Consider the following 24,798-nt stretch of genomic DNA (forward strand, 5'->3'; position numbering starts at 1 on the left):
CTTTTGGCCTGAAGAGCTCACACCTTAACCTCCAAGCGTCCCAACGCCTTGGTTTCCTTTCAACCAGGCGAGTGCGAAGCGCCGCCAGTAGGGGGCAAGAATTAACCAGGCATGCCTATTACCTAAGCAACAGAGTCAAACAGCGTTCTCAGAATGACTTTACAAAAGGGTTACCAAGAAGTAAATGTGTTTATTCTGTTAGGTCATTGTAAGAAAGGGAGAGGTGGTAGCGACAAACTAGAGGCATTGCGTCAAGAGACTCGGCAGCAGTCACTGCGGGCAACGGTTTCTCCGGGTTACCGGGTGTACGGGCGGCAAAAAGTGGGGCTGACGGTGCCCACACTCCTTAGGACAGATAATGGCAGTCGCCCTCGTGACAGCCCCGGTTCCTTGCGGTTTCATCCTGAATAAAGTGCTTTGAACACCCGAACAAGCAATGCATATGCGAACACTTTTTTTCTAGGGCTGACTACGTAATGAAGAGTTTTCCAAAGTCACAGGGAAGCCAGTGGGTAACTTCCCGGGCCGAAGACGCACACCAAAGGGGGTTCGAAAACAGCTTCGGGCCCCTCCTTAGCCCGACTTTGAAAGCAGGTGCGGAACGCATGCGCCCGGCCCACACGCCGGCCTGCGCGTGGCACCCACAGCCCCGACCTTCTTCCCGACAGCCAGCGGGGTAGAAAGGGAGGGGAAACGGAATTCTCGCGAGGTCTTTCGAGCGCCGGCGGAAGCAGTAGACACGTGACTCTGCTCAGCGGCCTTCGCCTTCCCCCTCCCCCTTCTCGGAAACCCGGCCCCCTCACCCTCTCCCACCCTGGAGCCGCGGTAATGGACCGGTTGGGTTCCGGGATTTCCTTGGATCCAACCACTGGTACCAGGGCGACGGGAGCCGGCGGAGCCCGCGTTCGGCGGCGAAGGCAGGGGGCGGTCAAGATGGGGGGGGCAGATCATCTCCTTTCGCCTAGGAGGGAGGCGGGGCGGAGAGGGGCGCGGGGGAGCGAGGTGGGGGAGGGAGGAAGTCACGTGGGCCGCGCGGCGCGCGCTGCGCCTCATCCGTCGCCCCACCCCCTCCGCTCCTGGCGGGGCGGGGGGCCGGGGGGAGGGGCGTCAAGATGGCGGCGGGGAGGTAGGCAGAGCCGGACGCCGCTGCCGCCGCCGCCACCGCCGCCTCCGCTCCTGTCGCCCGTGGTTCTTCAAGCTCTCGCCGCCCGGGAGAAGCTGTACCGGCGTCGCATCCCGCGGGGAAAGTGAGTCCTCTCCTGAACCCTCTTCTGCTCCTGCACTCGCTCTCCCGGACAGCCTCCCACTCCCACCCTCCTTGGGGAGCTGTGCGGGGCCGGGCTGGGGGGGGCCGCCACCTCACCCCGGTTTGGGGCCTCCCTCGCCGCTCCCTCAGCTGCTCGTCCCGAGGGCCTCGGGGTCACGGTCCCCGCGGCTGCCCCGCCGCGCTCGCTTCCTCTGCCCGTCAGCGCCGGGCCCTGTGGTCGCCGCGCGTGGGGCTGACGGGCCCCCGCTGTCCCGGGCCGGAGGCACCCCCTTTGGGCGGGGAGGCAGGGTGTGCGCACCCCGGCTCAGGCTCCACTTGGGTCCCCTCTCTTCCTTGCCCCGTTCGACACGGGGTCTGCGAGGTCCCGGACCCGCAGGAAAGTGAGCTCCGCGATCCTTCAAAAGTCCTGCTGCCGGAGCATTGCTCCCGGTTTAGGGCGAGTGCGGGAGGCGACAGGGTCGCCCCAAGTCCGGACCCCGCACCGGCAGTTTGTGATCACCCGGCCCCCGGGGCTGTGGGGAAGGTACGCGGGACACGTGGGGACCCTTTCACGCCTCACCCGGTCTTGAGGGCAGTTTTGCTTCCAGCGAGCCCGCTCGTCTCCCGGCCCGTAGCATCTCCGTGCAGGGGAAGGGCGGCTCGGGTGTCCTTACTTTGAGAGTGTTAGGCGTAACTGGAACCCAAAGTTCCCCAAAGCAGCGTGTGCGGGTGGTTTCCCAGAAGTGGTTTGGGGTCGGTTTAACCGCTGAGGAGCTGTGGATGTTCCCGAGCTTGCGATTGTTTCTCTCCTGGCCGTGCAGCCCCTCCCCTTTCCACCCCGGCTTTGTGCCTCTGTTTGGGGAGTGTTCGCGGACCACTAACTTGATCCTCGCCCGGAGCAGCTCTTCTCAGGGGCGTGCTCCGTTTACCGGGGGCGGCTTTTGTTTGGGGAGTCGCTGGTGGAGAAACGTGGGGAGAGATCGGGCGAGAAAATGGGAGTCCAGGAAAGCAACGTTTTTACCCATTGAATTGCGCAGCCAATTGTAACACCACCCGGAAGTTTGTACTGAACACGTGTTGATGAGGGAAGGTGGAAAACTGGGTCCCCTTTGACCTTTGAAAGTTGATTATTGGCAGTTTACGTTCAGCTAAATGTTTCGTACTCTCTAGACGATCAGAGTTACAGACGGCATGGGGCTGCTAACGGGGTCGCCGGGAGGGCGCTGCGCGCTGTCAAAGCCCGAGCTGCCCCAGCGCCCGCAGCCCGGACTCTGCAGACACGCGAAGCCAGCTAGCAGAGGGGAGGGACCGCATTTTTTCCAAGTTATTCTCGGCAGATCTGAACCGGTGGCCAGCAGAACTGGTTTTTTGTAAGCTGCGGGGGAAACCGTCATCGTTCCACAAAAGATAGTTGCTACAGCATTTCTAGGATAAAATGCAGGATTTGGTGCCAATGCCTGGAGTGGGACGTTAGTTTTGTAAGCAAGGGAATGCGATATTTTCGTGTTTAAAAAGGTTTCCGAATTGTACCTTACCAAAGGTAAGACATTTTTCTTTCTTTTCTCTGGCTTTTGTTTTTTACCTCCCAGTCTAACTTGATGCCACGTGATTCTCGTCACAGTTTTAAGTAAGTTTTACATTAGTTGCTGGGTAAGCCTTGAAAAGAGAGGCTTAGTGGCTTGCAGTTCTTTCATTCATTCATTGGATGTTGTTGTGTCAGGCAGTTTTACACGTATTTTTATTTTTTAAAAGACTTTATCTTTAGAGAGGGGGAGAGACATCAGTGTGAGAGAGAAACATCAATTAGCCGCCTCTCAAACTTGTCCTGACCTAGGGTGGAACCTGCAAACCAGGCTTGTGCACTGACCAGGAACCAATGGGCAGTCTTTGCTTTGCGGGACATTCACCCAGTCGGGGCTACGTGTATTAAAAAAATAATTTACTGATTTTTGGTGACAGTCATCGATTTGTTCCACTTCTGGACTCATTGGCTGATTCCTGCCTTCGCCGGGACTGGGAGTTAACCTGCAGCCTTGGCTGTTGGGTTCATGCCCTGTTAAACAGCCGAGCCACCCAGCCAGGGCAGTTGTACGTGTTTCAGAGGCTTTGCTGAAATCACTGTTTTCATGGGCAGTATGGAGATTCTTTTACCAGCTTTTTAAAAAATGATTTGTGGTCCTGGCGGGATAGCTCCATTAGTTAGAGCGTTGTCCCTGGTACACCAAGGTTGCAGGTTCTATCCCAGGTCAGGGCCCAAACAAGAAGCAACCAATGAATGCATAAGTGAGTAGAACAACAGATTGACGTTTCTCTCCCTCTCTCTACCTCTGCCTCCTTCCCCCTTCCTTCCATAAAATCAATAAACAAATTTTAAGAAAAGGTTGGCCTAAAGCTACAAATGCGTGTTGCCATCTCTCAGCATCTAGGTTGAGCTTTGATCTCAGACCCGCCACCTGTGAAGGGCACGCGCGCTCAGGGCCGAGGGGTCTGACTTCCCACAAGGCTCCGTGGGTCCCCATGCTTTGCCTGCCAAAAGTAAAGACACTTTTGAGAGGAATTGCTTTCACATTAAATAGTAAATTAATAACCAAGATGATGTAATCCTAAGGTTTTTGCAATGTTCTTCGGTTTTTTAATGCTAATTGACAGATTCACTTTGTGGTTGAATTTTCTGTAGGTGGAAGAGAGAGGCTCTTTAAGAGTAGAACCTATTTTGTGAATAAGATACAGCACAGAACCCATCAGCCCTGACTGGTGTGGCTCAATGGATTGAGCATCGGCCTATGAACCAAAAGGTTGCCAGTTCAGTTCCCAGTCGGGGCACATGCCTGGTTGCTGGCCAGGTCCCCAGTATGGAGCGTGCGGGACAACCACACATTGATAGTTTCTCTCCTAGTCTTTCTCCCTCCTTTTCCCTCGCTCTAAAAATAAATAAAATCTTTTTTAAAACACCATCACATTAATTTGCTTATTTAGTTTTTGGGAGGCAGCATATAGCACAGGGCATTTTCCCCCAAGCCTTTTTATCGCATACTACAGTAAGAAATACGTTTTACATTATGACTTAGTATGTATGTATGCATGGAACTGAAAAACTCATTTTATGAAATAACATCGTCTCTTGCTACATGCTGTGCACTAATTTTCAGTTTCTATGCTGAAATGTTTAAAAATACTGGTTGTGGTTCGCTGAATTGATTGGACAACCCACTGTGTTGTGGCCAGCAGTTTGAAAAAGACTGCTTATAAGTAAGGTTAAGAGGACAGAATCTCAGAGGGATGTGGTGTCAGACCCTCCTGGGTTTGTAATTCTGCTTCAGTCGGGCTTTGTCGTTACCTTGTTACCCGTCCACCCTAGGCCTTGGTTTCTCATTTGTGATGGGGATAATGGGCAGCATTTACTTACGGGCTATGTTGAGGGTTAAAAGAGAAAAAAAGTCCAACCTTATAGTAAACCTGAAGAAAGCTGCTGCCGAGAATGTGATGGAGGTGATCAGTTTCATTTCCTCACCTGGTTCTTCTGTTTCTTTTGTAAAGAGTTTTTGGAGAGTTATTCATGATGTACAGATCCTTTGTGAACCCTCGCTTCCTATAGGTTTTGCAATGAGAGTGGGAGGAGGGGCACTTTGAGCAATTGCTCCCTTGAGAATTAGGTGTTTAAAAAATACAAATTATATCTTTTTAGGCAAACAAACCCGCTCTGAGAAACTTTATCCTGACCCTTTTTCTCACGTTCTTAAGCAGCACTCAGTAGCCACTTAATAATTACTTGTGGATGGATTATATCAGCTAAATTCTAAGTGGATCCTTATCCTTCAAATTTTTTTTTTTTAGGATTTTATTTATTTATTTTTAGAAAGGGGAAGGGAGGGAGAAAGAGAGGGAGATCTCTTGGTCACCTCTCACACACCCCTGCCTGGGGACCTAGGCCCGCATTGTGCCTTGCCTGGGAATTGAACCAGCGACCTTTCAAGGTTTGCAGGCCTGCACTCAATCCATCAAGTTACACTACCCAGGGCCTTTCACATTCTTAAACTATATGTCAGTCATCACATCTGGGCTGCATAAAAGCAAAATTGAAGCTGAATCAAAATCAGACGTGCTTACCACTATTAAATAAGGAGAAAAAATGTTTTTGTTATTCTGGCAAAGGTACTTACTAAGTGGTATTTTCTGTGTACATTTAAAGGTGTCTATTATTGTCCCTAAGACACTAACTGATCAAATAAATAAACTGGATGTGTGACACTTTAGGTAAAACAGGAACTAGTATTTTATAGAACTAATGTAGAAGTTAGTTATTGAATAGATTGCCAACAAATAGTTTGTATTCTGGGAAATACCGTTGCATCAGCAATATGGAAGAAGACATTTTTTGGACGTGATGCTGATGTTGATCAAAACGATAGTAGCTAACATTTATTTCAAATTAGTACAGCAGTCCTGTGAGGTAGGTTCTATTTTATTCCCATGGAAGTTGAGGAAACTGACTCACAGAATATTACTTGATCCTGGTGTACTGCTTGTGGATGATGGAGCCGGTATTGGAACCCAGATATTCTGACTCCCCAGTCTCTTCAACCTCTGTTGTGTGCCGCCGCCGCTGCAGACTCGTCCCTTGTACCTGTCTGGCCAGCGCGCAGACTAGAAAGATCTGTGTTAGGTCTCAACAAGGGAAACCTTGTCCCCGCTGGTAGGTTTCGGTGCTGGTCTTCTCAGAGGGAACTGAATCCTTGCATTCTTCCGACTGGCTATTGTTTCCTGGGACTCTCTTCCTGCCAAGGATGGCTCTTAGTTTCTCTCTGCTCCTGTGTCCTTGTTTCTTATTTGTCATTGTTGCTTTCATAGTGTACTGTTTTGAAATAGGTGATATTTTCAAATGTATTTGTGATAAAAAATTGAGTCATTTTGCTGTCCGTTGTTTGCGATGCCATAGAATCACTGCTGTTAGTAACTTTTCAGTTTGTTAGACTGCTACAAGTCGGAATGTCATCTGAGGTCTGTGAATTCCTTTCTGACACATTGTAACACAGTTCTCTTACACCTAACAGTGTGTGCATTTATGTGGTACTTGTGTATTTATATGTACTTGTGTATATTTACACGTGGGTGTAGAGTGAACATGCTTCCCTTGGGAGTAAACCCTACTCATTTGTGAACTGAGGAGGAGAACCCTGGGTGGGCAGTATCGCCTTTTAAGGGCTCTCTCAGCCTGAGCATTTACATTGCGTGAGTGCAGTTTCAAAACGGGAGTACGATTAAATGGGATGAGTTTTGCCTAATGGAGTTACACGTTCCTTCTCTACCCCTTTCACTCCTCGGTGCAGAAAAAGTGCAAGCAGAGAATTTGCACCCACCGGGCTAGGAGAGAAGGTACCCCTAGACCGTGTTCGTGTGTAAAACGCATGTGCAGTGGAAATGTCTTTTATCAGTAGCTTGTGAAAGAAAATGTCTTTCTGGGCTCCGAGGTCTCAGCTGTGGCTCCTCGGAGTGAATGGTGAGTAGGTGACTGAACTGGGGCCATCACAGACTCTGGTCTGAACGCCAGCAAGTTTCTCCCCGAAATTCCTCCCTTCCGTGAAAATATATTTTTAATCATATGTTGTCAACATGTGAAAGCAACTCTCAACTAACATAAGCAGGGCTAAGTTGATTAGCAATTTCGAATTCTACTTTTCATGACAATTTGGTATACTCTACAGGTAGTCTTAGGGTTTGGGTTGTTTTAAAGATTTTATTTTTATTTACTTTTTGAGAGCGAGGAAGGGAGACAGAATGAGAGGGAGAGAAACATCAGTGTGTGAGAGAGACATCAATTGGTTGCCTTTTGCTCGCCCCCAACTGGGGACCTGGCCTGCAACTCAGGCCTGTGCCCTGACTGGGGATCAAAACGGAGACCTTTCTATTCGCAGGCTGGTGCTCAGTCCGCTGAGCCACCCAGCTAGGGCAAAGATATTTTTGTACTTTGAATGCTCATTGTTGAACAAGTATATTTCAGAAAGCTCTCATTAATTCAGTAACAGTTTTCCGTGAATTTTTTTTCAGTAGTAACGTTTCTGTACTTTTGAGTATGAACAGATAAAGCTTGGTGCGAATCTGATGAATTAACGGGCCCTGGGACCTCCAAGCATTCTGTGGTCTGTAGTTTACCAGTCACTGGTTTAAAACAATGTGCTTTTGTTTCGAATGTAAATAAACTATTTCCAGTATTTACTTTTAGAGGACGACATTTTGACAGTCTCAAGTTCTATTAACTTAGGTCAAGATTAGCCAGAGCAAGTGGGCCAAAGGCCCCCTGTTCCCATGGGTCCTGATGAGGTGTTGTATGGATTGAAATTGTTTTTTAAAGGTTGCTGAAGCCCTCATGGAACATATTTTTACTGTGTACTTGGATAATTTGTAAACTGTGGTCAACTATGTCTATGCTAGAAAAATGGATTCACTTTATTTTAAGTCCATCTTGGGACATTTCTGCCGTTTGTCTCTGATGGTCGGTTCTTCCATGCTGCTCTCATCTTGCTGTCTAAGACTCCATCCTCTTCCGATTTTAAGTGTTGAAACTTCAAGGTTACCAACATCGACTTCTTAAATTTTTGAAAAAATCGTCACCTTAAAAAGAATCAAAATCGTTACTGATTTTTAGAGAGAAAGGGAGGGGGAACAACAGTAATTGGTTGTTTCCCTTACGCTCCCTAACCTGGGATCGAACTCACAACCTTTCGGTGCTCCAACCAACTGAGCCACTTGGCAAGGCCAGCATTGACTTCTTGATCTAAGCATTGAAAAGAGAACCAATGGGCTTTGAGCCATCTAAGATGCGGGCGGGTGACACTGGCCAGGTAGTTTGAGTTTTCTGAGCCTCGATTTTTTGTCTCACTTCGGGCTGTGCTCTTGAGACGTGCGTGAAGAGCCTCACACCGCGTCAGGCGTGTGCGAGACGCCTCATCACTGCCCACCCCCTCTCCTTCCGCCTTCCTGCCCCAGCTGTGGTCTTCTCCCTGAGGCTCCTTTCCCTTTCTCCGGTCAGTCTTCGGGCTCTCCGTCCTTCCGTCCATCCTTGAAGCAGTGGGTCTGCCTTTCGGTTCAGTTCTGGGTGTCTGCGGTTCCTGTTCGAGAGGCATTCATGTGTCCGTCACAACTCTTTTCTGCGTGGCACACAGGCACGTGGGACATAGACCTGCCTAGTGAAGGGTTTCTCGGTTAAATGTCATGATTTCATCTAATACCACAGTCCTTGCGTGTTGGAGTCATGGTGTTCTTGGCTAACAACTTCCCTTTCGTAGGGCATAATGAAACACTGGCATTTAGTTCTGTTGTATAGCCTAAAAACAAATGGACCAGCTGAAAATCAGTATATTCCTTCTATAACGTGAAATTAGTTTTCTGAGAGAGACGACAGATTTCCCATAAGTACTTTTGTGTATATAAATTGGTTATTTTCAGTACATTAAAGAGACAAGTTAACATTGAGAAGGCTCTGTTGGGGCTTTCTCCTCTGTTGGTGGCAGAACGCTTGGAGTTCTCGCCCCTAAGAGGACAGTCGGAAAGCCCTGCCGTAACACGTGGTCGCTCGCTCCTGCACAGGCATGGACTTCCCCTGACGTCATGTAACTCATGTTTCCGGTCTCCTGGGCTCAGCTTCTGATGACTTTTCTAATGACCCATCAACTCTTTTTTTAAAAAGCTCTCCCGTTTTGAGCTTTTATTTAAATCTGGTCTTAGGGAGTCTCCTTTCTGAATACCTTGAAATCCGTGCCCTCCTTCGTCTTGGCGCCCCGGTGCAGCGCCGCGCCCTCCTGGCCTGCCACGGCAGTACCTCGAGGTACCCCCTGCTGCTGGTCCTGCAGAGGGTTAGCGTCGATCAACGCCTCCAGGAGACCAGGTCACCGTCCAGAAAATCCCGGTCCCCTAGGCGGTTTCTTCGTTGTGACTCAGTCCATGGTCATCTGCGACCTCTCCCCCAGGCAGAGGCAGCGCTCCCTTCGGCTCCCGCACTGCCGCACGGACACACGCCTGCGGTGCTCTGCAGACGGTCCATCCTTCCTGTCTCAGCGTGGGTTCGGGGGTCAGCGGCTGTTTTCATCCCTTCTGCCTGACGTGCATCGAGTTCTTCGTAAAAAATGAACGGGTCCGGTTGAAAATGTTGGTTTGTATGTAGAGGAGAGCTAATTGTCATTTTAAGTTATGCTAATATTTAATATTTTGTTCTAAAGATGGTGGAGCCAGGGCAGGATTTACTGCTTGCTGCTTTGAGTGAGAGTGGAATTAGTCCAAATGACCTCTTCGATATCGATGGTGGAGATGCAGGGCTTGCAACTCCAACACCCCCACCTCCAGTCCACCAGGTAAGTGAGAGTTTTCCTAAGCCTCTGAAAAGTAGGAGTTTTCTTCATTTTAATTTGTACTTATAAAAGTAGGTATTATTAAGCCTTAATTTTAAACATGCATATGAAGTTTTTTTTTTAATTTTTTAAATATATATATTTTTAAGATTTTATGTATTTATTTTTAGAGAGGTAAGGAGGGGAGAGAGAGAGAGAGAAACATCAATGTGCGGTTGCTGGGGGTTATGGTCTGCAACCCAGGAATGTACCCAGGCTGGGAATCGAACCTGGGACACTTTGGTTCCCAGCCCGCGCTCAATCCACTGAGCTACACCAGCCAGGGCTCATATGAAGTTATTTTTAAAGATTTTATTTTTATAGAGAGGGGTCATGAGGGAAAAAGAGTAGGAGAAAAACATCAACATGTGATTGCCTCTTGCGTGCCCCCTACTGGGAACCTGACCTGTAACCCAGGCATGTGCCCTGACTGGGAATCGAACCGACAACCCTTTGGTTCGCAGGCTGGTGCTCAGTCCACTGAGCCATACCAGTCAGGGTTGAAGGATTTTTTTATGCTAGTATTAGTCTTAACTCATGAGGTGGAAGAACTTTGCTTTGAAAACTGAACATTTTTTGTTTTGCTATGCCGTCTATGTAAAAGAAAGAGATGAATTGTTCATAGAGTTTTCTAGGAGGATGGTTAATCTCCTTGAGAGTTTGTCTCTATATACTGAATAGGAACATTTTTCTGAGTTTCCCCATACACGGTTTCTGAAAGCAAAAGGGAGATTGTGGCGTCAATGTGATTCTGTGAAGAGGCGGTGCTTGCAGAGGCGGCGGTTCTGACCTGGCGTCCGTGCTCCTGCATTCTGTTTGACAGTGAAGGCTACGCTCTTTGTTTTCATTTATTTGTGTTTAAGGTGTTATTTACTTACTTTCAGAGAGGGAAAGGGAGGGAGAAAGAGAGGGATAGAAACTTCAGTGTGTGGTTGCCTCTCGTGCGCCCTCCACTTGGGGACCTGGCCTGCAGCCCAGGCATGTGCCCTGAGCGGGAATCAAACCGGCAACCCTTTGGTTTGCAGGTGGGCACTCAGTCCCCTGCGCCACACCAGCCAGGGCTCTTTGTTTTAATAAAATAAATACATCTCTTGTTCTTGAAATGGAATTCACTGTGTCATTCTTTATTTTTTTCGATGTTGTTTTCTCTCCAGTCAGTGCCACTCAGTACGTTAGAACTAGGTTTGGAGACTGAAGCGGCAGCTCCTGGTAAACGAGAACCAGAGACGGCCCCTAGCCCAGCACTGTTAAATGTTAGGGTAAGAACTACCTAGACTTGGCATTGCTCCTGAAGTAGCTCAGGAGCGTAGCGAGAACATAAGCTTGTGCACGAAACAGTTTTATCTTAGTCGTTCTGCTTTTTGCTACTTCTTTCACAATATTCTGCTCTCATGTCCTACTTTGTAAAAACATTTGTTCCATTCTTATCATGGTTATATTGTTCAAAAGATAATTTGAACAAAACAAACATTACTGCAAATGATACACAATTTATGAAATAAAAGATTAACTGTGCATTATCCCACTGCACTTTTCAATTTTGCTTGTTTATTTCAGCTTTTGTTCATTGGTATATGTAACTTTTTTCCTTTTTTATTGCATTTTATTGATTATGCTATTATAGTTGTCGGTATATATAAGTTTTACATAATTATAATCATGCTTTAAATATAGATTTTTCTCTGACTTTACCTTAAATATAGCAGTTATTAACTTAAGTCGAGTGGTATAAAATTATTGGACAAACTGGTTAAAATCTGACAACTCATGGTAAATTACTGTTTTGAGAGTGTTATGTAAAATTGATAAATAGTAGCTAGAAGATTCTTGTTGTAGGTGTCATGGAGAAATAAGGTAGCTTGAGGAGGAAAGGAAGTAGAAAGATACTTACACTTATAAAAGTATCTCAGTTACACTGTAGTTACTTGCAGTCCACAGACATCCCGTTACCCTTAAATCCTGACCTTTTCCCGCTCGCGTCCAGCTCCTGCCCCTCCCCTGTACAGACTCTGCGCGGCTTTGTTTGCGGCGCAGAGGCAGCGCTTGAGTTGTCGCCAGCGTCTGTGATTTACATAGCTGGGTCGTTTGTGCGACGTGGGAGTGGAAAGCCCTGCCTGACGGTTTGGTCTGTTAACCCTCGGCTGGTCCGTGCGAGCCGGGCGGAGCGCTGGGCGGAGTGCTGGGCGGGAGCCGTGCAGTGCTGGGAACGGCAGGGGGTCCGCACAGAGCCCAGCCTCCGGAGGCCTTGGCACTTTCCTGCTGTCGTCTGCCTCGTGGGGCGGCGCTGGGATGTTGCAGTCCTGCTCCCGGCCCTCGTGTTCTGGAGGGTCGCCGCACGCCCCGTGTGGCGTTTGCTCGCCCCGACAGTTGTGGAAGAGGTCACACCACCCCGTCCCTTCTTTCCTCAGAACGGCGTACTTTAACTTGGTAGTTTACTGTGCTCGTATTTAAGGTTGGGTTTTACATGGCGTACTGTGTTTGTGGGTATAGGCTATATGTGTGTTGAAGAACAAAGCATTTTTCGGTGGTGTGATGCGTGTGGTTTTCTCTTCACTATAGCAGCAGCCTCCATCTACGACAACATTTGTGCTAAATCAGATAAATCAGCTTCCGACCTTGGGATCTACCATCGTAATGACTAAGACACCGCCTGTGACAACGAGCAGGCAAACCATCACTTTGACAAAGTTCATCCAGACCACTGCAAACACGCGCCCTTCGGTCTCAGCACCAGCAGCACGGAATGCCGTGACCCCCGCACCTCCGAAGGACCAGGTTCAGCTGAAGGACTTGCTCAAAAACAACAGTCTGAACGAACTCATGAAACTGAAGCCACCGGCTAATATTGCTCAGCCCGTTGCAACAGCAGCTAGTAAGTCCGTCTGTCCTCGGTGGTGTCCGTTGTCTGCCCGGGGTGCTTCGTCTTTGTGCCGCTCAAGAGAGGCAGAAGTTCGGAAGCCGTAGCGTTTAGCTTTGAAAACGAAGTCTGGAATCACCAGGCGGCTTCGTCAGCATCCTGAGAGCTCAGTTTTATGCATTGTGAATAACTGGCGAACCCTTGTCTCGGTCCTTTAAACCAGTGCTTCTCAAGCTTTACGTGCCTGCAAGTCACGTGGGGACCTTGTTCAGAAACAGTCGGTCCAGTAGGTCTGGGAGGGGGCCCAGGAGTCTGCACTTGTAACAGCTTGTTGGAGGTGCTGTTGCTGGTGGTCCTTGCACCATGCTTGCAGTTCACAGGCTTTTACACTGGTAGTTTGATGCTTTAGCTCAGACCCTCCCAGTTTCATGGTTCACCTGTCATTGGCTTCATTGCTTGTGGGTAGTCGTGTTTTTAGGAAACTCTCTTTCAAAATGCATGCGCTCTCTCATTATAAAGTAATACTACGTATTTTTTGAAGGGTGAGCTCACATAATACTTTTTAATAACAGCTTTATTGTTACCCACTCGTTAAAGTATACAATTGAGTGGATTTTAGTGTAGTCACGGAATTGTACAACCATTACCGCTAGCTGATCCGTAATACTTGAAGGATAGGTTTAGATGCGGAGGGAAAAGCGCAGCAGTGGTTTATCACACCTTTTTAGGAGTTCATTTATGTGAGTAAGGGATGTAGAGTTCGCAGTTAGTTTTCTTCCCTGGAGCGGTTTTTGTGTTGATGCCCATTCAGCAGGTGTCTGTCGAGTCCCTGGGTGCCCGGCACTGTTCGGGGGGTTTGGAGGCTGTGGCTGAGAGGGAGACCGTCCAACCCCCGCTCTCGTGGGGCCTCTGCTGTGGTGGGGCTGCACTGGGCGTGCGTCACGTGGGGCGCCGGGGACGGGCGCTGTGGGGAGAGCCGGGCAGTGGCCTGGGGGGCGGGAGCGGCCGCAGGTTTAGTGTGGCGCCCGGAGGTGGCTTCACAGTCAGCACAGTTCGGTCATTGTAAGGGTAACGTAGAATGGATTTGTCTTTTTTAACTCTGGCTGTATCACGTTTTGGTAATACATTTTTAGAAACAGAAAGATGTGAGTTCTTAAGAGGGATATTTTTTCCTTGCCCGTTGAACTACATAGTCTTTGTGTCCCTGTCACGGACTCAAACCGCGATGGGCTCTGTCGGAGACGCGCGTTCTGACCTCGGTCATATCCTGAGCTGACCACTGTCGCCTGCTAGCACATTCCATCAGGCTTCTGGAATGAGGTGATGGGCTTTGAGTAGGACAGCTCCTCCTTCCAAACAGCCGCTTTATTTTTCTGCTGGGGGAGGTAAGTTTTCATACCTGCTGTAGACCAGTGTCTGATTCTGGGGCAGAGCTGACTGCTTGGCAGTTGAACTGTGCTTGTGATTATAGAGGAGAGAGTGGGGGGCGTTCCGAAGGAAGGGGTGGAGAAAGGGTTTGCAGGCTGATGTAGAGCTGTCTCCCGTGACAGGCAGCTCCAGTGCCAGACGCTCCCATCTCTGTCTTTGGGTCTGCGCTGCTGTGCGTGCTCTTTGGCTGTGGTCTTACCCTCAGTGTCATCGTCCTGAACTAAATGGTTGTGAGTCCTCTTAACTGTCTTCAGGCTGGTGGCCGTTTTCTGCCGTGCCGAGGTGCAGGGCAGCGTCCGAGTCGGCTCCTGGGAGACTTGGAGGTGATCAACTGCTGTTCGGGAATGTTCTTGGGTTTCACGAGGAGAAGGACGCTGCCTTTCTGGGAGCGGCCCGGAGGGTGGCCCCCGCTCCTTCATTCAGCGTGAGTTAGGGCAGGGGCGCTCGCGCCGCGGGGAAGGCGTCGGAGGGCACAGCGGGACACGGGAGAGCGCGGGGCTGCCTGCGTGATGGCGGGGCAGCAGCTGGCCCCCACGCAGGGCAGGCGTTTCCAGAGACAGAAGACGGCAGGTCAGCGCGTCCTCGTGTGGAAGCCGGGAAGCTGGGCCGGGCTAGGCCAGGGCTGGGAGAGGGGAAGGGGACGCTGACGATAAGCAGACGTTTGTGTTGGGGAAGGTCACCCTTTTACTGAGGGGAAGCACGTTCAAGTGTGAGACTGCAGGGAGCATGGTGCTGCGTGCCCTTTGTCTCCTGTGTCTCCTGTCCGCGCCCTCGCCCCTGTCAGAGCCCCGAGCCGTTAGCGCCTCCCTCCGGGTTCCTGTCTGTCACTCTGCGAGCTGTCCGCTGGCTCTCCCACACCTCCGTGGCACAGGCTGTGCCCCACCGTGACCCCACTGCCTCTGTCCCCAGCGGTCCTCGTTCGTCCACACTTCAGTCTGGTCATTTCGGACTCCCGAGTGACGGGCCCCCAAACACTCCCCGTCTGTCGGAAGACTAGACCAGATGCTCACAGTGTCCCCGGTGTGATTTTCACACTGATCTCAAGAACCCCGGGTACCCGGGTGCTCCCGGGACACCTAGAGATGGAGGCTAGGGAGTTACAGAGGCTCTGGGCGCCGTGACCAGCCGTTCCGCTTTGACGGTCGCTCGCACGAGGGTTTCTGTTGCTGTGCGTGGGAAGAGTGTGCAGAGAAAGGGAAACAGAGCTCCCGGCTGTCTTCTCCTTCCCCCCTGGAAACAGTTCTTTAGCCTTGAGGCCAGTAAGGGCCGTCAGATCGGGTGAGACTGAGTCCGTCTGGTGAGAGCACCAGGTTTCGGTGTGTTTCTACTGAACCGGGTGAAGTGTCTTCACGTAACGCCAGCTCTTGGCATGTGTATTGCAATGAACTATCAGACAGTTCTGGTTAAGGTGTCTTCTTGATAAATGGTTTTCATATTTTCTGCGCACACATTTCCTTTTAAGGTTAATTCTTCCATAATGGTACCCAGCTTTGAGTGTTTTCATTCTTACGCTTAATTTAAGATAGTGATAAGCAGATTGGTGCTTTTCAGTTTGGGAAGTGGGTAAGCTACTGAATTTTTAAAGAAATTGTAGGAAAAGAAATTGAGATTTTTGTTGTAAAATATAAATTGCCTCTCTCCTTCAGCTGATGTAAGCAATGGTACGATAAAGAAAGAGTCTTCTAATAAAGAAGTGGCAAGAATATGGATAAATGACATGAAGATGAGGAGCTTCTCCCCGACCATGGTGAGTGTCCGAGCGGTGTCTGTGTGTGTGTGTGGCGTGAAGGTGCTCTCGGCTAACAGCTCTCAGGGCACCTGAGGGCAGCTGGGCTGGCGAGAGCGCCGCCCTGATGCGCCGGGTCGCAGGTGCGGTCTTCTGTCGGGGCACAGACGGCGAACGCACATGCACGTGGAACAGCGAGTTGGTGTCTCTACCTCTGACTCACTCTCTCAAGTCAATAATAAAATAAGACAACCCTGAGAAAACTTTCTTTGGGTGAAGGCGGGCTACTCAGTGACGTAAACGAAGCTTAAACCTCACTGGAATAAACGAATGTGTTCTCACCAAGGTGGTTAAAACTAGCAGAGGTGACAGGATGGACGTAGCATTGTGCGCACCACCGACGTCTTTCTCTTGGGACTGACCCGCACGGGAGGAGCCGCAAGCGTGGAGTTGAGTGCGTGGTGACTGCTCGTGTTAGGGCTGAGCCTGCGTGCGCAGCTGCTCACGAGCTGCCGGGTCCCGTAGTGGTCTAGGCACGAGCAGTCACATGACCGTGGTCTTCTCACGCGTTGGGCGCGCTACATGCTCTGAGTCCGCTGATCTGGTGTATCGATTCAGTAGCTAAGCAGTGTACAGTACTGAGTGTGTGGTAGGTGTCTATAGGAAGCGTCCTGCGTGGCTTCCCCTCAAGGAAACATTCGGTTTGACACATGCGTGTTCTAGTAGTAAGTTACAGCGGAAGGCACGTGGTGCTGCTCACAGCAAGGGCTGTGCGCCTGGAGCAAGGTGAGGTCGTCCCGACCTGGGGAGGCTTTGTGTCCCAGAGCAGCTTCCTGCCCTGCGGCGGTCCGTGCTGAGTGTGCAGCGACTCTGAGGGGCATCTCCGGAGGGGAACTATGTTAAAGCATCAGTAGACGCGGGGGTGGCCATGTGTTAGGTGACATGGAGCCCAGACCCTTGGTTTGCAGGAAGATGGGGTGGTTGGTTTGGGCTTTGGGGGGCCCTGAGCTGAGTTCGGAGGACTTTGGACTTGGTGCAGCGGCCCTGGAGTGTGGAGGGGCCTGCTAGTGGTTCAGGATGCGTTGGGTGGGTGGGAGAGATTGAGAGGAGGCTGGCTGGGTAATGCAGGAGGGAAGCAGTAGGGGTCTGCCCTGGGCGGTTGGGAAGGGTGAGGGGAAAGGAGGAGAGGAAGGCAGGGTGAGATGGCTGCACATTGCGGTGTCAGAGGGTCGATGGCACTTGGGGGTGGGCCAGGCGTTAGAGACGGCAGTGCAGCTGGGCCTGAGGCTGTGCTCGGGGACCAGGAGGACGTGTGCTGGCAGTCCGCGGGACGGAACGCTTGTGTGCCAGCACTTACTGGAGAGGGGTTTTCTGGAAAGTAAGAATGCACATTTCTCCAAGATCCGTTGTCTGTAGTCCGTGCTCAGGTTCACAGTCAGCCCGTGTTTGCCCGTGATCTGCCACAGTCCTGTGTTGTGCTGGCAGTCCGGGGAGCAGAACACGTTGCAGACCGGTAGCCTGTGGGCCAGGACCAGTGAATGTGTGTGTTCTGCTGGGTCTCCACCGTCTTTGAAAATTCTTGAATTCTTGCTAACACGCAAAAGTCTTGATATCTAGGTTCCCTGAAAAACTAGGAGTGCCTGACGGCCGTGGGCCCGCGTTCCCCGTCTGGCGAGGTGTGCCCGCCGTTGAGCAGCCAGCATGAGCTCGGTGTGTCGGGCGGGTCCGACGGGCTCTGCGCCCTCCCTGCCTCCCGTGTGTCTCCTTGACCCTGAGCTTGCTGGCAGCTGCCCTTTTGTATCCAGCTGGCTTAGAAATGTTGCCAAACGTGTTTAAGATTTTGTGACCCTTTGGTATTACCACCTTATCTTCTAATTATACTCCTGGTGACTTTTTAAATTTTATTTTTTAACTTTTTAAAAAAACTTTTTTAAATCCAGGGAGAGAGAAGGTAGAGGGAGAGAGAAGGAGGCCAGTCACCTAACGTGGCGTGCGTCCCCGTGGAGGTGGAGGTGGAGGTGGGAGGGCCACGCGGTGGAACGGGAGCAGAACCGGGGCTCAGGTCTGCTGCGTCGGCTGGCCCGTTTTGTCTCCCGTTTCTGAAAGTGGGTTTCATTCTGGCGTGCTTGCTCGGGACATTCGGCGTTTTTTTGGATTTTTTCCTGTGCACTCTGTGGGTTGATACTGATTGGATGTTTATCTCCCACCGCCCTTTTTCCTCCCACGTTTATTGAGCATCCATGTGCCTTCCTGTTCGGCTCTAGACTCCATAAAAACGGACGAGGCAAAGGGAAAGAAGAGCTGCCCCTACCGTCCAGTGCCACGTTCCCTCAGCTTTCTCCGGAGGTCCCGCCGGTTCCCTTCCTCCTCCGGCCTTCTTGGTGCACTGGCCTTCACAGCTGCCTCTCTGTCCCCGGCCTTGAACCAGCCCGTGTTCGTAAAGAGCTTTCCTGGGGGTTTTACTGGTAGCGAACAGTGGCTCGTTCAGGGTCTGTCTGTCCCCGCCCCTCCCCACCCTGTCCTTTCCACACTCTGGAGAAACAGAGGGAATGCGCGGTGCGGGTGACCCTTCGCTCCGCTCGCTGGGACGGTCCGGGTTCCTCCTGCTTCCCGGGGGTAGTCACTGGGGGCTCGGGTTCACTGTCGGATGGCCGTGGCTTACACGGGACCCTGAGTGTTGCGGCGGCTGTGTCTGCGGGGCACAGGAGTCTGCAGTACACTCTGCGTTCCAGGGGGCCCTTCAGACTCCCGCGTTTGCTGGGCCGCTGGCGTGGGGCTCAGGGCGGAAGGAGACGGGTCGGGGGGTGGGGTGAGCTGAGAAGAGGGTGCGGCCTGACACTTAGACTTGCCGCCCCCAGACCCCTCCCCCGTCCTGGCTCCGGCTGGGCTGCGGAGTGAGGGCGGAGGTCCGGCGGAGGGCATGAGGAGAAAGGGGCCAGCATTTGAGGTGGTGGAGGGGAGGCAGAGCCCTGTGGTGACCCCTTTGTGTGTTAGGGGTGCAGGTAGGTCATGGATTGTCTGTGCTCATCGTTGGAGAAGCAGGGAAGCCACAAGGTGGGACCCCAGCTTCGGGGACTGCAGAAGTGGCATGTCATGCTTCCAGGACTGAAGATTGTGGGTGTTTTTACAGCAGAGTTTTTCTCTGCCGGCTGGGCCTCCGGTCTCTGGAACTAGAATTCACGGTGCTCTCTCTGTGCCGCAGAAGGTTCCTGTTGTAAAAGAGGAAGAAGAGCCAGAGGAGGAAGATGAAGAGGAGATGGGTCACGCGGAAACCTATGCCGAGTACATGCCGATAAAATGTACGTGTGGGGATTTGCCAGGCTGACGGACGATGCCCTGGTGCCTCCTGAACATAGACAGCTTCTTTCCCACGCACGTCGGGGTCTGCCGGGCTCTGCCAGTGTTGGGCGGGCTCCGGGTTCGCCGGGCTCGGGCTGGGTGACGGCTTAAGCTGCGGCGCACTGGAAAAGGTCTGCAGGGAGGTTTCACTGTGGGTTTTTTCTCTTTCCCGCACAAATTTAGAACTTTGTTTTAGGTTGAAGTCTTTTAAAACCAAGAATAAAAGCTTGGGTTTTATTTTGTTTCGAGTAAATTTTGTTCATGTTAACAGTGATTATAAATGTGTGTCTTAGCTTTATGTAGTCCCCAGGGCTTATCTAAAGTGAATCATGAAAACGTGGCAGTCATAAAAATAAAATGTGCCATTCACATTCAGTGGTTTACAATAACATCATTTCTGCCTTTTTCGCACAATGGCCATGAAAATCATTTGTGTAAGATTTTTCTTGTTTTCATTAAATTAAGTAATAAGATGGAAAAAAAGCTTAGGGCTGGAATTTGTCTTCTGTATACTCTGGGTTTCTATAAAAAGCCACTAATAATACCACTTAAACTAAAAATCTCTATTTACCAGCCATGTATTGGCTCTAAGATCTTATACTTTTCTGGTCATTTATAACGAGTTTTAGGTTGTACTTTCTGAAATGTTGTGTCCCTCCCTTCCAGTAGTAGTCTCTTCACAACAGGATTGACATTTTTTCGATGGCCCTTTAAACCAGAGGCCGTCAAAGTAAATCTGAACCACTGCCTGTTTTTATACAAAAAGTTTTGTGGGAACGTAGCCACGCCCGTTGGTGTGTTGTGGGCTGCGGCCGCAACAGCAGTGCTGGCGGGTGCGGGAGAGGCTAGGTGCTCTGGGAGCTGCGGGTAGTGAACTCCTCGCCGTTGGATAGACAAGGTTGGTTGGCCCCTACTTTAAACTGTGTTCGCTTTGTACATTTTGGAGAACTAGTTACTGTTTAATTTTGTGCCAAAAGTTTTTTGGTTTTAATTTTTAATACCATACTTTTCTAAAAAATCTTCACTCAAAGGTGTGTTACTGGTTTTTTTAGGAAGAGAGGACGGGGGGAGGGGGAACAGACGTTGGTCCCTTGCCTCCCCGTGCACACGCTGCTGACCGGAGCAGGCCCGCAGCCGGGGCGGGAGCCCTCCTGGGGACGGGCCGCGCTCTCGCCAGCTGAGCGGCCGCCCGGGGCTCGGTCAGACTCAGACAGCACTCTGCTAGTCGTCAGTGGCTTCTCCTGGCGTCCCGGACTGCGTGGTGACTTCTTGACTCATACTCTCTGTCGTGGGGAGAGCGTGCAGGACCTTAAAATACAACTGGAAATATTATCTAGAGGAATTAAAGTATTTTTACATTTTCGTTTAGTAAAAATCGGCCTACGTCACCCAGACGCTGTGGTGGAAACTAGTTCTTTGTCCAGTGTTACCCCTCCTGACGTTTGGTACAAAACGTCCATCTCCGAAGAGACCATCGACAACGGCTGGCTGTCCGCCCTGCAGCTCGAGGCCATCACGTATGCAGCCCAGGTAGGCCGTGCTCCCCGTGCCTGCGCGCCCTGCTGGTCCAGTCTCAGTCTGTGCACCGCAGTCGCTCTAGCCCCGCGGGAAGCTTTTCTTGCATGAAAAACTTGTGACTGTGATTTTTGTGGGCGTTCTGTGTGTTGGGAAAGTAAACGGAGGTAGCACGGATGTGGGGAGTGTGCTGCTCGTGGAAATGACAGAGGCTGTACGTAACCTTCTGGAATGCACGGGGAGCACGTTTTCCAGCTCCACTGCACATGCCCCCTGACCCAGCAGCACCGAGGCTGGGGGTCCAGCCCGTAGAACACCGGGGAAGAACCACGCGTGCAGGCTGTTTGTTGCAGCTTTTCCCCACAGTGGCTGAAAGCTGGGCAAGATTTGAAGGCCCGCAGCCTTGGGGATGATGGAGTAAACCGGGGTGTTACTGGTCGGGTGTCGTGTCTGCTTTCCAGACAGTGGGTTAGAGTTACGCTGGTGGTTTCTAAAGGGTTTCTGTCACACTCTGTCTTTGCAAATCAAATAGTGACCAAGTAGCCACCCCCCACACACACACATATGTGACGACGTAAGGGTTCGTTTTTGGTTAAGCGAGTGTGGGAAAGGGCGTGGAGGAGTGGGCGTCAGGTCGTTAACGGTAGTTACTTGGTGCGTGTGAGGGGAGCGAGCCTGAAGGTGTGGTCAGATGGAGAGAAATGTCCGCACTGAACCAAACCGTACGCCATTTATGTCAACGTAGGTCGTGGGAGTGTAACCCCAAAACCACATGTGAAAGACTGATCACCAAAATATTAAAAGGATTAGATTAATTGGCAGCCTTTTCTGTTTTTTTGCAGCAACATGAAACATTCCTACCTAATGGAGATCGTGCTGGCTTCTTGATAGGCGACGGTGCTGGTGTGGGGAAGGGCAGGACGATCGCCGGCATCATCTACGAGAACTACCTGCTGAGCAGGAAGCGGGCGCTGTGGTGAGAGTGCTGGTGGGCCGCGGGGCGGCCCTGCGCGCCGGTCTCCTCGGCGCACGGGGCGGGCTTTGCATGCCCGGGGGGGGGGGTGGGGTGGGGCGGGGGGATTGTTCGACTTGTCAAGCTTGGTTTTGTTTATTCCTGAAAACTGCCAGAATGATGGGACCTGCATTTGGTTATGCATTTGTTTGTTTATTTTTGTGGCAGGTTCAGTGTTTCAAATGATTTAAAGTACGATGCGGAAAGAGATCTGAGGGATATTGGAGCAAAAAACATTTTGGTCCATTCATTAAATAAGGTATGAAAGTTTCCTGTTCAGCCAGTCATTCAGTAAGTGTTGCCTCTTGCCTACTCCGGAGGGTTGTTACAAGGATTCAGTGAGTCGTGTCACAGAAAACCTGCGAGTGCTGGCCTCTGGCAGTGCGTGGGTGCCTGTGTGTCACATACAGTGCTGGTGGGGTGGTAACACAATAACCCCAGGTGTGCTGTCTCTCGCCAGCGTTCATTCTCCAGTCCTCAGTGTGACTTTGTTGCTGTGCACGGGTGAAACCCATCGCTGGGAGAGAAAGGGCGGGGATGTAACCCAGCTGCAGGGACGGGGGCGCCCGTTGCAGCGTTAGAGGGCCCGAGCGGAGGGGAGGCCAGTGGAGGTGCTTGTGCACCCAGTGGGCTTGCGTGTCCGCAGCTGCGTGCGTGTTAAGACAGTTCTGTCAAGTGGAGGAAAACGTGTCTTAGTGTCTGAAGCACAGTTTCATGGGATTGGAATCTTAAGTTTCAGTAAATCTTTGCTGTTTCCCATCTATGCACAAATCGAGGGGTTACAGGGCAGGACAGACAGACATGGGTCTGTAGGTCCCTTCCTTTGGCCCCTTGAAAATAAGTCACACAAGTCTACTTGCCACGGGAGTCCTAGGTTGGGTCTGTGTTGCCCTGCTCACCAGAGCTTTTTGGGGTGAGCGTTCCTGATTGGACCCTTGGGTCAAGTTCTGCGGCTTGAATGGCGACTGACTGCTCAGAACAAGGGCATGTGACTGGCACCTAAAGTGGTTCTGATTTCCGAGTCAGTGTAACTGAAGAAGGAGGGCACATTAACTATTGATCAGTAATTCTTATGTTCCCCTCAGAACTTAATTACAGTGCTTCGTGTATTGTAGTTAAATGCATAAAAAATATTTGTGGAATAAATACGACCCTTGTAGGGGAGTTGGTTTGTAATCTGTTTTTGGTGGTGGGCTTTTTTGGAACCTGGAGAACTGGACCCTTGCACCGTCAAGTTGTGCGCCTTTGCGTGGGTGCGTGCATTGCGTGTGTGCACTCACGTGTGTCAGACATTGTGCGTGTGGTCGCCTTCCCTGAGCGGCCCCCTGCTGTGGGAGTGGGAGTGGGGTAAATGTTTCAGAGAGAAACGTATATTTCCTAAATGTTTTCTCTTTTCCTTTTTAGTTTAAGTATGGAAAAATTTCTTCTAAACATAATGGGAGTGTGAAAAAGGGTGTTATTTTTGCTACTTACTCTTCCCTCATCGGTGAAAGCCAGTCCGGCGGGAAATACAAAACAAGGTTAAAACAGCTTCTGCACTGGTGCGGTGATGACTTTGACGGCGTGGTATCCTTTGCAGCAAACGTTTTTATGTTCATTAATGCCACAAAAGGTAGTGTAAGGGCGAACACTGGGAAGCCAGGAGTCCCGGGATTAAAGAAGCTGCTGGGGCACCGGCTGAGTGGTCAGTCACACCGAGTCCAGGGGTGTCGGAGAGTGGAGCCTGTCCTCTGCTTCAGAGAGGGCCGGCATTAAGTTCCTGGTGGAGGGGATGTCCACAGGAGTGCAGAACGCCGGCTGCTGTCCTCCCCTCCCGGGGGCCCCCACTGCACGTCTGCGTGGCAGAGCACCTGGGGGGGGCCGGCCTGAGTGCTTTCGGGGCTCGGCTGCCCCCGGCACACCTTCCTGCCCTGCAGGAGGGGCTGCGGCATCTGGAATGCTGGCCCCGTGGCTCACTGGTCAGGCTTCCACCGACAGAGCCGGCCAGAGCTGCCTGTGTGGCGGACCTTTCCCTCCGCTCTGACTGTGAGTCGAGTGTCTGGTTACGATGGACACCAGAGCGTGTGGATGCCGCTGAGGCCGCGGGCGGGGCGTGGAGTCGAGGAGAGGCACACGGAAGGCTCCACTGACAGTTGGGGTCCTGGTGAGAAAGGGGGCGGAGTGGAAGCAAGTATGGCAGAAGGTCATGGTTTGGCAAAGCTGGACGATAAGGTACATGGGTGTTTTTACAAACCAGTTAATGCCCAGGGGCGTATTATCAACAGCATCCTTTCCCCTAATAATCTTGAATTTTACCCCAAGGCCATCACCCCAGAAATCTCGGACACTTCCCAGTGCCTCAGGGAAATAAAGCTAACTTCCTGAAAGATTGCAGATACGCGCTACCACTGTGATCCATTCCTTAATTCACCCTCTCAGATAGTGTTTGATGAATGTCATAAAGCAAAAAACTTGTGTCCTGTTGGTTCTTCAAAGCCAACCAAGACAGGCCTAGCTGTTCTAGAGCTTCAGAACAAACTGCCAAAAGCCAGAGTTGTCTATGCTAGTGCCACTGGTGAGTAGCTATTTATTTAAAAGAAATATGTGTAGGTTATCTTTGCAGCTGTAACATGTTTTATTTTGGTGTCTTCCAGGTGCTTCTGAGCCACGAAACATGGCCTACATGAACCGCCTCGGCATATGGGGCGAAGGGACTCCGTTCAGAGAGTTCAGCGATTTCATCCAGGCGGTGGAGCGGAGGTAACGCGGCCCAGGGCCGCCCTCAGGGGCAGCCTCAGAGACGGGCGGGCGCTGCCGGGCCCTCTCCCACGTCTGGTAAAGCCCTGCCGTATTTAATGAGCGTTAACTGTGTGTGTTTTAATTTTATTCAGAGGTGTCGGTGCCATGGAAATAGTTGCTATGGATATGAAGCTTAGAGGAATGTATATTGCTCGACAGCTGAGCTTTACTGGAGTAACCTTCAAAATTGAGGAAGTTCTTCTCTCTCAGAGCTATGTAAAAATGTATAACAAAGCAGTCAAGCTGGTAAGAATGTTTTTCTTAATTCCTACTATTTTTAACGCACCCGCTAATGTTTCTGTTAGTTTTGTTCAGTGTAATGTGGGTCAGCCCGCAAGAGTACGTTTCCGCTAGAAAACAACAGGTAAACCGCCAGCTTCTTCTTTTTCTCATACTCAAAGCCTTCTCTTTGCTAATTTATAAAAGTCATTGTTTTAGTTGCATAATTTCAAAAGTCACAATGTCATTATTTCCTAAAATGCCTACGTTAGTTAATAAGAATTTTGGGACAGCTGT

At 50.8% G+C, this 24,798-nt stretch overlaps 1 protein-coding gene across 5 annotated transcripts in view; it reads left to right on the top strand.

Annotated features, from left to right (window-relative positions):
- Positions 1-1,021: 1,021 nt before the first annotated feature.
- SBNO1 (strawberry notch homolog 1) overlaps positions 1,022-24,798 on the top strand; it is a 46,372-nt gene continuing 22,595 nt past the window's right edge. The window contains exons 1-13 of one of the 5 annotated variants that reach the window (XM_028528164.2): positions 1,022-1,247; positions 9,460-9,591; positions 10,782-10,886; positions 12,187-12,499; positions 15,559-15,659; positions 18,841-18,937; positions 20,347-20,507; positions 21,335-21,468; positions 21,673-21,763; positions 22,909-23,070; positions 23,923-24,058; positions 24,138-24,243; positions 24,375-24,528. In XM_028528164.2, coding sequence (XP_028383965.1) covers positions 9,460-9,591; positions 10,782-10,886; positions 12,187-12,499; positions 15,559-15,659; positions 18,841-18,937; positions 20,347-20,507; positions 21,335-21,468; positions 21,673-21,763; positions 22,909-23,070; positions 23,923-24,058; positions 24,138-24,243; positions 24,375-24,528 — 1,692 coding nt within the window. In that variant the 5' untranslated portion in view covers positions 1,022-1,247. The remainder of the gene's footprint in view (positions 1,248-9,459; positions 9,592-10,781; positions 10,887-12,186; positions 12,500-15,558; positions 15,660-18,840; positions 18,938-20,346; positions 20,508-21,334; positions 21,469-21,672; positions 21,764-22,908; positions 23,071-23,922; positions 24,059-24,137; positions 24,244-24,374; positions 24,529-24,798) is intronic. The other 4 variants (XM_036014316.1, XM_036014314.1, XM_028528165.2 and 1 more) reach the window with 4 other exon arrangements.

Source organism: Phyllostomus discolor, chromosome 13 (assembly GCF_004126475.2).
Source record: "Phyllostomus discolor isolate MPI-MPIP mPhyDis1 chromosome 13, mPhyDis1.pri.v3, whole genome shotgun sequence".
NCBI lineage: Eukaryota > Metazoa > Chordata > Mammalia > Chiroptera > Phyllostomidae > Phyllostomus > Phyllostomus discolor.